At 38.5% G+C, this 14289-nt stretch overlaps 1 protein-coding gene across 1 annotated transcript; it reads left to right on the top strand.

Annotated features, from left to right (window-relative positions):
• Window positions 1–4581: 4581 nt before the first annotated feature.
• On the top strand, window positions 4582–6767 carry LOC108669957. The gene is made up of 5 exons (XM_018157402.2): window positions 4582–4786; window positions 5051–5178; window positions 5421–5518; window positions 5738–5875; window positions 6293–6767. The coding sequence occupies exons 1-5, from the start codon at window positions 4725–4727 to the stop codon at window positions 6344–6346; spliced, it is 480 nt and encodes a 159-aa protein (XP_018012891.1). The 5' UTR covers window positions 4582–4724; the 3' UTR covers window positions 6347–6767.
• Window positions 6768–14289: the final 7522 nt, after the last annotated feature.

Below are 14289 nucleotides of genomic sequence, written 5' to 3'. Positions count from 1 at the left end.
CTATAATGTTAAAAATAGGCCTCGTGAATATTAATTAAAATGACATCATTTCACTCTAACAAAGAATTTGAAATACAATTTCATTTATTTTAGGTCATTTATTTGCAAGTTTTCAAGAAGAATCACAATCGCTGTTTACATCCATGCCACTAAATAAAATTGATGAATGGCTACGAATGCCCTACAGCTGGACAGGAGAGAATATAAATATGAAGAACATTAATCATCAAGAAATAAAACTTGGCCCGTTCCATTATGGCACTTATGTACTATGTGATTATCAGTCATTTATCAAATCATAGGTCAATTACCCGCCGACATGAGCAAACGTGTGCTAGATAAATGGATAACACTTCTATACGACCTAACACCTACACAAATATCTTCTGTATTTTATTCGTACACCCAATAATATCCTTTCCTTCGGCAGCTGTTGTAAGAAATGTGATATATTGTGGCAAGTTAGCCCAGCGTTTCCAAGGCTTCATGATTCCTACTATATATGAAATTCCATTATTCCGGTAATTCCTTGTGACCGTTGTTTGCGCTGATTGCAATAAATCTAATGTATTATAATTAAGTGGAAAGCCCATCAAACCCATGTTGTAAATAGAAGATAAGACCCCCTTCTTTTGCTCTCGCTTACAATGTAGAAACTTCGTCTTTTTTTAATTCATCCTCCGCTCCTCTATCTGTGTAATTTTACTTCTCGGTAATATCCCGACACGATAATTAAGTATCCTGGATACGCTCCTCCCAAACAACTAAACTTGTGGTGTCAGGCTGTGAACACACAATCCCCCCCCCCCACACACACACGCAAACTTTGATTAATGTACATTCGACTTGAAAACATTCTGCACTTACGGTTTCCTTTACGGCAATTTTCGTCCGGCGTTTTCCTTTTTTGAAGAACTCTCGCCAAGTAGTTTAGTTTGGAGGCTTTCCTGTACCCGCGGCTGTTCGCTTTCTCCAAAGCCTACAATCAGTTACAGTCGTCGAATATCACTCAACATTTAATTCTAATTTTCTAACCCGTAACATGTGTTATTTATGCATTTCACTCTCCAGGAGATGAAAATAAATTTAATTATTGACTAAAGCTACATTAAAATTTATTTTTTATTTTTTAAAATAAGATTTCAAATGTTTTTAATTTTTCCGCGTTTCATGTCATTACCATAGCGCCGCAACCAGGTTTTTACTTTGGTTCCGTTGCACTACTTGCATCATGTGTTAGTTTCTCATTTGTTTAAAGAACTACGCCTCGGCATAAATTTTAATTATTGTTGTTTCTTTTTGCCTGAATAAATAGAATGAGCCTTGTGAAACGCAGGAACAGTTTTATATACATGCCATAAATGGTTTTTATTCCAATCTCAAGATCTTTCTCGACTGCTTCGCAACGATTGTCTGCGTTAAATATATGACACCTTCTTGCCTGTGATGCAATAATAAATATTGTCAAATATCTTCAGGCATGTTGAACACGAGGTACGTGGACGAGTCACTTGATGTAGAGAAAAAGCGTGAATTTTGGGTGGACGTATTCGAGATCACGATTTTCTTAAGGAGTGTAACTTCTCTTTTTGTTGTTGGTGCTTTGGCATTCTTTGTTGAAATAAGCGAGAAAATTTTATGATAGCCGCAAAGTTAGGCCCGTATTTATGCGGGCCAAATAAATTAAAAAAAATAACATACCTTATTTAAATTTTCCTGCGTAACGAGGGAAAGGGCGACGATTGTTGAACTGATTAGAACGGTGTTAGGACTTCAGCGATACAATTCCAGTGAATCTTAATGACATCACTGTACATAGGAATTTTCTGATAATTCAACTTATTTTTCCCGTGTCTAAGTTGTTTCGTAATATGTGAAGTGCAAAACTTGCCACCTTGATGTTTATTTCTGAATCAAGTTAGGGCTACAAAACAACTGAAGTCTGTTGCCTAAATTGAGCAAAAATTGAAGTCAAAAGGCATTTATAGGAAACTAGAAGGTTATAAAGGCGTTGTCCGGGCTTGGAAATTCCTTCAATTCTGGATTGCTAATCTCATCATTCGCATTATCCTTAATGTAGAGTATAAAAAAGTCAATGTATTCTAATTAAATAAAGACTCCTAAAACCAACATTCTGTATAAAAGATTGATTTTGAATTTTAATCACGTTTCAAAATATGGAAATATTATTCTTCGTCTTTTATATTAAATTTATATCACCAATTACAAAATCAAATTTAAATTGTAGATCAAGCACTTCGATCCCTCTTTTCTTTCTGTAATCCATTCCTATTCTCCCACTACGAACGAAATTTCTGGTTCTGATATTATATCGACATGTTATAAGTAACGTGGACAACGTTATAATTATGCCGAACATTTGTTTATTATAGTTAAATTTAAATCGATCTTTCATCTATATTTTAAGATTTCGAAACACTTTAAATTCTTGTTAGATAGGTTAACTTTTTTCTCTTAATTTTTATCATATATATCAGATAAATTACACTGCTTCTATATCATAATGTATTATCTCCTTACATTGAATAGGGTAAAATACAAGCTTAATTTGCCTAAAATCTTTTTGTCATTGGAGCAGAGAAGGGCTAGTTCGAGCCCAGCCCTGTGCGCCAATTTCTGATCGGATTCGGCGGGAAAGGACGGGCGGTTAAGCACAGCAGAATTGGAGCAGCGAGTTGCGAGTGCAAGACCGAAACAAGATGTGAATATTCTGCGATGTTAGGAATCGGCGACAGGCCTACGGCCTAATAAACGCTGAAACCGCAATTATTCCTCCGCGCCTACATCAGCTCTGATTACAATGAATGGATGTACTTGCTTGACAGTAGGGCGAACCTATATATCAAGCAACCCTGTACATATGATTATGATATACTTAAATTTTCTCCTGTATACGTACAGGTGACGCATCAAATCAATACTCATAGCAATGAGAGTTACGTCTAAGAGTGACCCATAATGAAGGTAAAATTATGGTTCACTGTGAATTGAAATTTTAATTATACTAGGATAAAACAACAATGAATTCGATTCCGAAACAGATAACTCTTAAAAGTAGGTCGACCAATTTAAAATAATCAAACCTTTAGGAACCAGTGATAATGCATAAATAATCAATTTGGAGTATTTTAATATGCTACTGTGTGAAAAGCATGAAGCATAATATCTTGAACTGAATTCAAAAATGGTAATACGAAATTTCCAATGAATTGTTTTTAAATTAGAAAATTTTTTCTTACTGACAATACAAGTTTAATTATCCAACCATTTTGATGTCAAATTGGGCGATTCTCTCTGTCAACATCTGCTATGGAGCTTCAGATCGATACTGGTCGAGCTCTACGTGTTCTGGCTGGGATTGAAAATGAATTGGGCGTCGTTTGTAGTTCGCACTGTCAGGTGTGTGCAAGAATAAGGTCATATAATAATGATAAAGTTTGAGACTCTCAAAATATGAAAAGTGACTAACGCTTAAGTACGACAAGAACTGAAACATATGATATGTTGATAGGAAGTGATACGCGACTCAATCAGTCAGCAGTGCGCGTGTGTAACAGGAGACACGCAAAAAAGCATAGCGGCGGTCCAAAGCAAAAGCGGTCCCGCTACGCTATTCGAACTCCCATTTTGATACGCATGCAGTTTTGGCATTATTCCCGTGCACCCCCAAGTTTTGTAAGATAGTATGCAGATTGCAATGTGGAAAGAAATATGGTGACAGCCTATGGATTATAATTAGCATGCAACCCCGAATGTCACAATGTGACATTGGCACGTGCTAGGATGTTTATTGTAATGTGGAATCGAGTCATGAGGCAGCTCATGCGTTATAAAGATAACGCTGACACAACTCACTGACACCGTACAAGTTAGAATGATCATGTCGAGGTGCAAGTTCAGCTGAACACTCAGATTGTGATCATTTGAGATGTAAAGTCATCACTCACACTATCAGCTTTGACGTCTTTGCAAATATGGAGCATCTGTTTAAGAGCTTCGCCACTTCATCTGAATCAACGCGTAGCATGGGGAGAAATGTTCTTCTTATAAGATACATACATGTGAGATGAAAAAATTTTGTTCGAACACTCATTGAGATTCTTTTAGCAAATAACTTTCCATGCAAAAAAATGAGAAAATTAAAACAAAATTCCATCATCTTCGCTTATATTTCTACTTTATTCTAGATATTTTTCATTTCTTCACAAGAAAATTTACATTTTCCTAACTAACAGTAAAATGTAATTTTCAACAATTGATTGGGAAATCACCACTCCGTCATCACCACTCCGTCATCACCACTCCGTCATCACCACTCCGTAATCACCACTCCGTCATCACCACTCCGTCATCACCACTCCGTCATCACCACTCCGTCGTCACCACTCCGTCATCACCACTCCGTCATCACCACTCCTCATCACCACTCCGCCATCACCACTCCGTCATCACCACTCCGTCATCACCACTCCGTCAGCACCACTCCGTTCGTCACCACTGTAGCTGTGGTGACAGATAGTCCGGCAGAGACAGTCTCTGACAGACAGCTGTATAAGCATTCGACCGACAAATGAAACCAACTGTTTCAATGATATCATAAAGCTATAAAGGCAGACCCTGCATCGCCCCGAGTCACAGGACTTCTAACTGCCTTTCGCTCACGACGCGTTTTGCTTAGCCTCTGACCGCTTACGATAACCACCATGATGAAATCTGTCGGTGTTGTCCTCCTCATAGCAACCTTTGCCTACTCCGGCGTTGAAGGGTAAGTGAACTCAGCAGTTGCATTCCTGCGCTCTTCTCTCCCATTCTGTTCAACTTTATCCAATATAATAAATTATTACATTATATTGCTTTGTGCTCTAATTTTGTACAACCACTACAAATAAGTGCTGAAAAAGTTGCAAAAAAGTTGCATTTAGTGGTAAGGATATTACTTGTTTTCCTGACTAAAATGGGAAATGTTAATTTTTGATGTTACGTACCTGGTGTACTTATTCGTATTCCTTTCTCTACTGTGCATGCAAAGTATCTACCGCTACAACAGTGCGTGTGGAAAAGCCGTCTACAAGAAATTGACCAGCAACGACGTGTATTCAGCCACCAGAACCTGCGTCTCTGATCCAGAGGGAAAAGCCGCCTTGACTGCCATCGGACGTTAGATATTGCAAATTTTATTACCATAAATTGGTTGATCTGAATTTTTCTACCATTGCGCTACTCCATGGGCAATTTACCCAATTGATAATTTTTGTATCCAAAACTCAGTTATAGACTTTTTCTTTTTGATAATTGGTGATATCTAGAGAAGTATCTTGAAATAGTGAGTGGAAACATAGTAAATTCATGATATTCATGAGAGATCTAAAACAATAAGTAGCAATTTACGTGTTCTGCAGGTTACGGCTGCGGGAGCTACGACTTCATTGTCGGCCCTCTCAAGTGCGAAGTTGGCGCAGCTCCCTACATGAAATGTGTAGCGAGAAAACTTGGTTACGTAAGATATCTTTTCAACATCTGTCATTAACTCCACTTTGAATTTTAGCTGACACTATATCATATGTGGTATTGAACGTGACAGTTCATATTGTGACCAACGCTATATATGGTGCACCATCAGAGAATCTATTTTAAATAATTTCATAAGTTATTGAATTGTATTATGAAGTAACACCACTTGTAAAAGTGAATACAGCACCCATTTATTCATTTCTAGTTGAACGCTGATGGCTCCATCAACAACTCAAAGATCTTAGCCCAGTACAAGACTTACGCCACCAGCGCCCCCAAGTGCAGCGTTGCTCAGTACGACTTCGCTGTGAATAAATGTGGCACTACCATCAACAACTACGCGGTAAGTTTTTCTTGCTTAGCGGGACACGCACAAAGTTATTTCATAGAAGGATAATAAGTTGAAATTATTTCAACTGAATTTTGATCAAATGTTAACTTAGAAGCCCAGTGATAATTTGATTTACGAGTATGTGGAAACTTAGGCAAATCATTTTTAGCTCCTGCGAAAATACGTATCTAAATTTCAGACTATCCAGGATGTTTCTTTGATCTGGTTATCCCCTTTTCTGAAACCAATGTGACACATGATTACACGCGAATCTGTGTTGCACATCATTATACCTCTCTCTAATTTATTTGAATAATGCTGCTTAAAGTTTTTCTACTATTCTAATCATTCTTTCACTTCTATCCTCTATAACCGAGCCATCACTTCCTGCCATGAACGTTTGTTGGTATATTGAACTCCTGTAAACAGTTCCTGGCGAAGGTCGCATGCATCGCCGGGGCGGCGGATCAGTACACTGGCTGACCTGCACAATCTGGTCCTCATTCCTTCATCTGACTGGTGGCGTTGAAGTGTTTACAACAGGTGCACAATAATAATTTGGGGACCACTTTCTCCAGTCAATGCGTCCATGTGCAGTAGAAATGGTCTAATCGGAAGTTCATTGTAATTTGTGAAACACAAAATTAAATAAAATCCTGCTTGAAATCATGTTAACAATTATTATTACATTCAAAAGTGAAGCATTTGAAGCCTGAAGAAGTGAAACATTTCGCTTTGTACAAATATATTTTGTGTCCAGAAATTTATATTTGATGCACTTGAAATTATTAGAATTCGACAAGTTTTATCTCTCCTGACAGGTTGAAAAGGTTTGTGAATACTCCAGCAATGGAACTTTTACACAGTTTGGGTGGAATAATTTACAATACATTATTCGCTTGAATATTGTTTTAATTGACTCTTTTGTTGTTGTAGACAAAATGTTGGATTGTCTGTTGCCCAAATCTCTACATGTTGAAGATATATATATATATATATATATAGATTACCTCATTCAAATAATGAGGTGATTGAAAAAAGTATTAAGTAAACTACACATAAGAGAAGTAAATGCAAACGACCCAAAAACCAAAAGCTACATTTAAGTGGCAGAGACGCGATGCATTTAGTTTCGAGAGACACATCGCTGTCTTTAACTTGAAGTTAGTTTTACGAACATTTGGGAACAGAGATATATGAGAGAGACGTCTTAAGGGCCTCAAGGATGAAATGATGACTTGAATGAAGGGAAGGAGAGAGGTTGAACAGAAGCTATATTTGTACATGGAATACCATTTGTTTCAACAAGAAGACATGAAATACATAGCATCCATTGTCAATTAGAGCAATTTGTTAATGGATAAATGGAATAATGTTGATCAAGATGATCATTCTGGGAAATGTTCAAATGATATTACATAAATGCGATCACCCTAAGCGAAACTAACAGGTCGAAAATTAAATTCAACATGTTTGTATATTGAGACATGAAGATTTCTGCGATTTGATGGAAATATTTCCCAACTTTCTTGAATTGTTTTCCAATGTTAGTTACATCGCCTTTAATCAACTCAATTTATGTTCAAGACGATCGATAGCTCTAGGGATCATTTATCTCACACTCTCGGATAAAAAAAATGATTCCGACATATGAAAAGCGTTATTGGGAAGCACGTTAATTTCGGAGATTTTTAGCCCTGCCAAATATGGGTTAGGAAAATTCCTAGCTTCTTTTCTGGTCGAACTTTACAACCGCTGCCTCATTGACGGTATTGTTCCGATGAACTTCAAGTGAGCTTACATTACGCCTTAATTGAAAAAAACAACCCTTGACGCTGCTGATCCCAAATATTATCGCCCCATCTCCAACCCGTCGATTTTGACGTAACTCCTGGAGCGATTGTGGCCTGGAACAACAACCATCTCCAGCAGTCCGGTCTCATACCTCGCCTCCAGTCTGCATACCGTCATCTCCACTAGACGGTAACCGCTGTGCTGAAGGTGCTTTCAGACTTTTCTGGGAGCAGGAGAGAGCGGCGATATTGCGGAACTGGCTTCACTTGACCTGTCGGCCGCGTTTGACATGGTCGATCACGCCATTTTATTGCGCCGACTTACCCTATAATTCGGCCTGTGCGGCAGTTGCGATGATACGAATCCAATCTCAGCAATAGTTTTTAATGCGTTCGACAAGAGAACTCTTCTTCTACGCCATCGTTGGTCACTTGCGGCGCACCTCAGGGATCAGTTCTCGGCCCGATCGTCTTTCTGTCGACATATTGCACATAATTGAATCCGCATATATTCGGTGACGACATCCAAATTTATGGCTACTGTGCACCGGCAAACGCCGCAGTCTTGCAGGACCGGATGTTTGCATAAACGCCTTCTCAGACTGGATGCGCTCCAACCGGTTCCAACTCAATGCTTCAAAAACCGACTTTATTTGGTTTGCGACTGCTCGGCATCAGCATCAGTCTCAGGTCAACCCTGTTCGCGTGGGCAACGTGTTTGTCATGCCTGCGTCTTCAGTTTGCTATCCCGGCATTCTGCTGAACTCAGAGCTTTATATGAAAAATCCCAAGCCAATGTCACCACCGCTTATTTTGGCGCTTTGCTTGCGACGAATAGGTAGCGTCAGTCGCTGTCTCTCGAGGCCACAAACTCTATGGACTTCTACTATGGTAAGGCCACTTTCTATAGACTTCTGACCATGAGACTTAATAAACCGCAATCCTTAATGAACTCTGCTGCGCGACTCGAGTGCTATAAGCGAAAATTCGACAACGTGACGTACATTTTGCGCGATCTTCACTGCGCTGCGCATGCAGCAGCGCACGCAGTTCATGGTCGCTCTTCTGACGTTCTGATGCCTTCACGGTCTGGCGCCTCCTTATCTCACGGAAGGTCTGCAGCGCGTGTCGGATCTACCTTCTGAAAGACGATTGCGTTCGTTATCAGCTGCAGTTCTCGTCGTTCCATCTACACGTCTATCTACCGTCGGCGTTCCCGGTCGCCGGCGCCAGAACCAGGAACTGTCTGCTGACTTCCGTAACATCGGCTGTTTCGTTGCAGATGTTTCGCCAACGCTTAATGACGGTAATATTTCGAAAGCTTATCAATCAAGTGCTTAGGCATTTTTATCCGTCCTCATCCTTTCTTGTGCCTATTTATTTTTTGCTTGCTATTCAACTGATGTGCATTAACCTTGTGCTCTCGAAGTTCGTTTAAACCAGACGCCACGATAACTGGTTCGTAGAATAAATATAATGTATATAAATCTCGTACCTATATTATATGAAACATAAATTCATGCCACCCGTGTTATGAGAGCGGGCAACGATGAAAACTGCATTCAAAAGCTGGCGCCATGGTTTCGGCAGATTATTTATTGGCATGCGTAGCCATGATTCTTTTAAGTTCTCCTATCATTGGTCGCCTTAAATTGCAAGTTGATCAATTTGAGGTAATACAAACGCCAAGTGAATTCTCTATATATTCATTGATAACGTTTCGGAGACCAGCTCCATCATCAGTTTAAAAATTAGAGAAAATAAGTTTTCATTATTTCTTTGTTGGTTTTTTGTTACTTAGGTTTTAATCTGTTAGGTGGTAATTTCGATTTTAAATGCTGATTGTACTTGCATTATTCAATTTTGAGTTGATGATGTAGCTGGTCTTCAAATTTACTTCGATGAATATATAGTGAATTTACGTAATGTTTTCTTTGCTTATAAATTCTTTATAATAATTTGCTGCATGAAAAACTGCAGTAATTTTACGTGGTTTAATTTAAATCGTAAAATATTGTGGTTAGTAAAAGTCTTAATGTTATGGCTAAGTGTAGCTGTACAATAGAGACTGAGTCCTGAATAATGAAATTATTATGTTAGTGCTTCTCAATGTATATTATTCTTGTAACATGCGCTTCCAGTTTTTACGATGGTTGAAAGATTCAAAAATACAAATTGGATATCAAGCAACATTCAAACCATGAATATTTATAGCGCATTCACCGTACCGTGTTCTCTAAAAATTACATTCAGCCAAGTCTAAAGGTAATAATTTAAAACTGTAATCTCTATGATCGCTAAACCTATTTATTTGGACCTTTTTTAATGGTATTCAACTACATTAATGATGGCGGATATGAACCATGCTAGTCATTATTTATATGCTGTTTATACATTGACATGCTGCGTAATGAACCTCGAGTCTACAATATTTCGATAATGGCGTGCGGCATCATTACTTTTAGCTGACGAGTGTGTCAACGAACTAAGTATCTTGGCACCTGTACACGATTGTTTTACCATCAAATAAATTGATAGTTTTGCAGATAATATATTTTGTTGTGTTTATTTTCGCAGCCATGAGTCACGTGTCGCAGCTGAAGCTTTAATATCAAAGTAATCAATAAAAGCTCAATGACTACATCTCAGTACAACTGCTCATACGGGAGACGTTTTGCTTCGGTTTCTAGCCTCAACTCGAGAGCTGTGAATTCATTGTTTCGAACTTACCTTGAACAATTATTTTTACCTTTATTTTTTATATGAATGAGTATTTTTTATCAATTTATGGCGTTTTTCTCCTGCGTTTAGTATGCATCCTCTGTCATGCTGACGTGCCGGACAAGAATTTGAAAAAAATCCTATTAAAATTCGACAGGTTAAACTTTTACGGCGGTTCCTGCACTGTGAAGTATTGAGCATACAGTACAATAACCAGTCTATGTAACTGGACGAGTATTAAATCAGGCTTATTTAATTACATGCCATTGTCTATAATAAACGCAATTTCCATTATAGTGGAATGTCCGCCGAGGTAAATACGAGTATTATAGCGGAGTCAAGAGCTGGTTTTGGTCAGAGCCGCCGCTTAAAGCGGAATATATACACCAATAATATCGTTGATCGTTGTCAATAAAAAATATCACCTCTCATCGATTTCATAGATAATATACTCAAGCCGTGAACATTTACATACACATCGGTCTCTCCAGACGTTTTCATCAGATTAGTTAGTTCTAAGAAAATTAGAAGTGAACAAGCTCAATTCAATACAAAACAAAATTAACTTCACATGCCTATTGGTAACGCCGGAAAATTTGCCGGCTGTAGCCTTGGAATTCAAGCGCCCGACTTTTGAACTGAAAGCCTACATCTGTGCCGAGTCGACCACAACAGAACGTAATTTGAGGGTGAATTTTAATAAATTATTTAACTTATAAATTTCATTGCTAAAGGAAGGGCCCAGGTCTCGAGAATGTTAGCCTGTTAGGAATATTAGTCCGGTCATTCTGTGTACAGAAAAGGATGGACCTGAAAAAAATTGCAACAGATTTTCTTTTTGTGGGGATATTATCTACACATAGTGTAGTATTCCACCAAAAAATGTACAAAAATTCAAGGGGGGAACATGTTTAAATCGGTCATTGAAAATTGTTGTATTTCTATTCTTTGTGATCGAATTTGAGTGGATGAAAAATTTATACAGTTTAATTGTTTTACCTTGATATTTAAACAGATTATATTTTGGTTATGTTATTAAATGCACCATCAAGAAAACTATTTATATTGAAAATAATACATAAATATTTTTTTCACTTTGTTTACATGTCATTTTGCACTAAAAGATGGAATTTTGCTCTAGCCTACAGTTTAGCTCTGAAAAAGTTCTCCTAGCTCACTCCACACTAATGCAAATACTTTACACCTGAAGGCACCTTCAGCTACAAACCATTACATGTACTTGTATTTGCTATTTCTGATGGCTAGGAGGGTACTGCAATGCCATTAAATTAGCTATGGCACCCTACTTTAGAGTAGAGTTAGAGCAGGGAAATCTTGGAATGTATGAAAACATTAAATTATGTTAACTTAGTGTGACTCTCTTATCAGTGTGACTCTCTTATCCTAAGTTTTAATGACTCCATCTTTATATCTACAGAGATCAAATTGAAACCATTGGAAAATATGTGAACCTGCAACATGGACTGTAATATTTGTGTGATATGTCGGGGTTCTTTGTCAGATGGTCAGCCTACAGTGACTCTTCGTCAAAAAGGCAGTACTAGTATGAATGAGGCAAATGTACACCGTAGTGACAACTTGAAACACTCTCTGGACAGTCAGTTCATATTGAATGTCGCCAAAAATACTGCAATAAACATCACATCAGCAAATACCTGAGAGAAAAATAAAATCCCAGTACCTCATCTACACGAAGCCAGCAGTTGCGCTCACACGGTACTTCCTTCAGCTTTCAAGAACAATGCTTGTTTTGTATGTTTGTAAAAAGCGCAAAGATGGCTGGGCTCAAAATGTTCAAAGCAGAATGGAATATGACCAAGATCTGCATGCATCAGATGCTGTTTACCTTCAAGTCTGTAGCATAAACTTCAGGACTGGTAAGCAGATTCCTGTACAATACCAGTCTGGAACAGTGTGGCACTGGTGGGAAATCTGAGCTGAAAGGTCGACCAGTAGACAACTTACGAGAGAGTGCATTCTTGAAAGTAGCTCTTGAAAGTAGACAACCTCTGACACATAAAATGCAGTATGTACTTGATGGTGGATAACTGCTACATCGACTGCCATGCCCCAGAGGTGCAACATTTGATTCTATCTGCATCATGTATGTGGACTATGTCAAGAAATTTCTACAGCCTACTATTGTGTTTAATGGCTACATGGCAGGACCATCTACAAAAGACATGACACACTCTCGACGGTCTCGTGATGCAGCTGGAGTGAAGGTCAACTTCAATCACTCTACTCATTTCACCACCAAGAAGGAACAGTTCTTGACGAATGCATCCAACAAACAGGAGTTTGTGAACATGCTTTCCCAGAAACTGGTGTCTACTGGCTGTCATGTTCTACAAACAGAAGGTGATGATGATGTTCTCATTGCCAAAACAGCAGTGGAGTGTGCAAATGAATGTTCCACCAAGTTATAGGAGAAGACACCGACCTGTTAATTCTTCTCATCTTAAGCACTAATCCAGAATCGGAGGCACTTTATCTGCAGTCTGACAAGAAGAAGGGAAAGAAGTTCCGAGTCTGGGACATTCACTGGTTCCAGAGGTACTTAGGGCCAGAAATGTGTACCCTACTGCAATTTGTACATGCCATTGCTGGTTGTGACACTAAATCTCATCTGTTTTGTATTGGCAAGGGCGTTCCACTTCGAAATTTAAAGTCTGACCAGATATTTAGGAAGCAAGCTCGTGTATTTTCTGAAGTTGCAACCAAGGACGAGGTACAATAGGCAGGTGAAGAAGCACTTGTATATTTGTATGGCGGGCAACCAAACGAAGGTCTTTACAAGCTGCGATACCACAAGTTCTGTGAGAAGGTGTCAATAAGTGCTTCTCCAGTCCAGGTACACACTCTCCCACCCACTGCTGCTCCTGCTAGGTATCACAGCATGAGAGTCTATTACTAGGTACAGGAATGGATAGGTCAGCCTGCACTAGATCCAAACCAGTGGGGATGGAGTCTGGTAGAGGGTCGACTGAACCCCACAACCACAGACCTACCACCAGCACCACAGGCACTGCTGAAGGTTGTTCATAGCAACTGTGAAAGCGACTGCAGCTCACGAAGATGCACATCCAGGAAGATGGGACTGGAGTGTTCTGCGGTCTGTGGTGAGTGCATGTAGGGGTACTAGCTGCAGAAATTCCTCTCCAGTGGACATAAATGAATAAGATGATGTCAACGTATTTTATTAGATATTGAACACACTATAATGCAAAAGACTTCCATATTTTCTCACAATAAATGTATTCCTATATTACTTCAGCAAATTGTTTTCAATTGGCAAACTGGTCAGGCGATATGATGTCCTGTTCTTGATTTCTTACAGACTATATACACTTATATATTATGTTTAAACCATATCTAATTTTACGACATTTAATGTATTCAAATGCCACTAAACTGTGTGAAAGCAAATTTAATGATTTATTTAGAGGAAAATTAAAAATTATACACTTTAGTAAAACAGTAGGTGCAGTACATTTGGAAAAAGTTAAAAAATAAATATCCAAAATATTTAACTTATTTTTTAGACTCTTCCCCCACTTTGATTTTTTTACATTTTTTGGTGGAAGTACTACATTATGTGTGGATAATATCCCCACAAAAAGAAATTCTGTTGCAATTTTTTTAGGTCTATAAACAGAATGTTTATAGACCTAAAAAATGTCAGAATGTCAGAATAAACAGAATCTTCTTTGAGACCGCGAGTTTGTTTACTTCGAACGCAGGCGAACTTATTGTGAGGGAAATTCCACAAGTCCTGCAATTCGGCGTCTATATATACTTCGAGGGATAGGGACAACTTTGCACGGTGCTTATGTAGAACAACGAACTGTAGTTTGCGCCGAGGTTTTTGATAGCTACCCGCCACTATTG

Source organism: Hyalella azteca, unplaced genomic scaffold, assembly GCF_000764305.2.
Source record: "Hyalella azteca isolate HAZT.00-mixed unplaced genomic scaffold, Hazt_2.0.2 contig4532, whole genome shotgun sequence".
NCBI lineage: Eukaryota > Metazoa > Arthropoda > Malacostraca > Amphipoda > Hyalellidae > Hyalella > Hyalella azteca.
The sequence above is the reverse complement of the archived record's forward strand: the minus strand, read 5'-3'. Positions and strand labels throughout refer to the sequence as shown.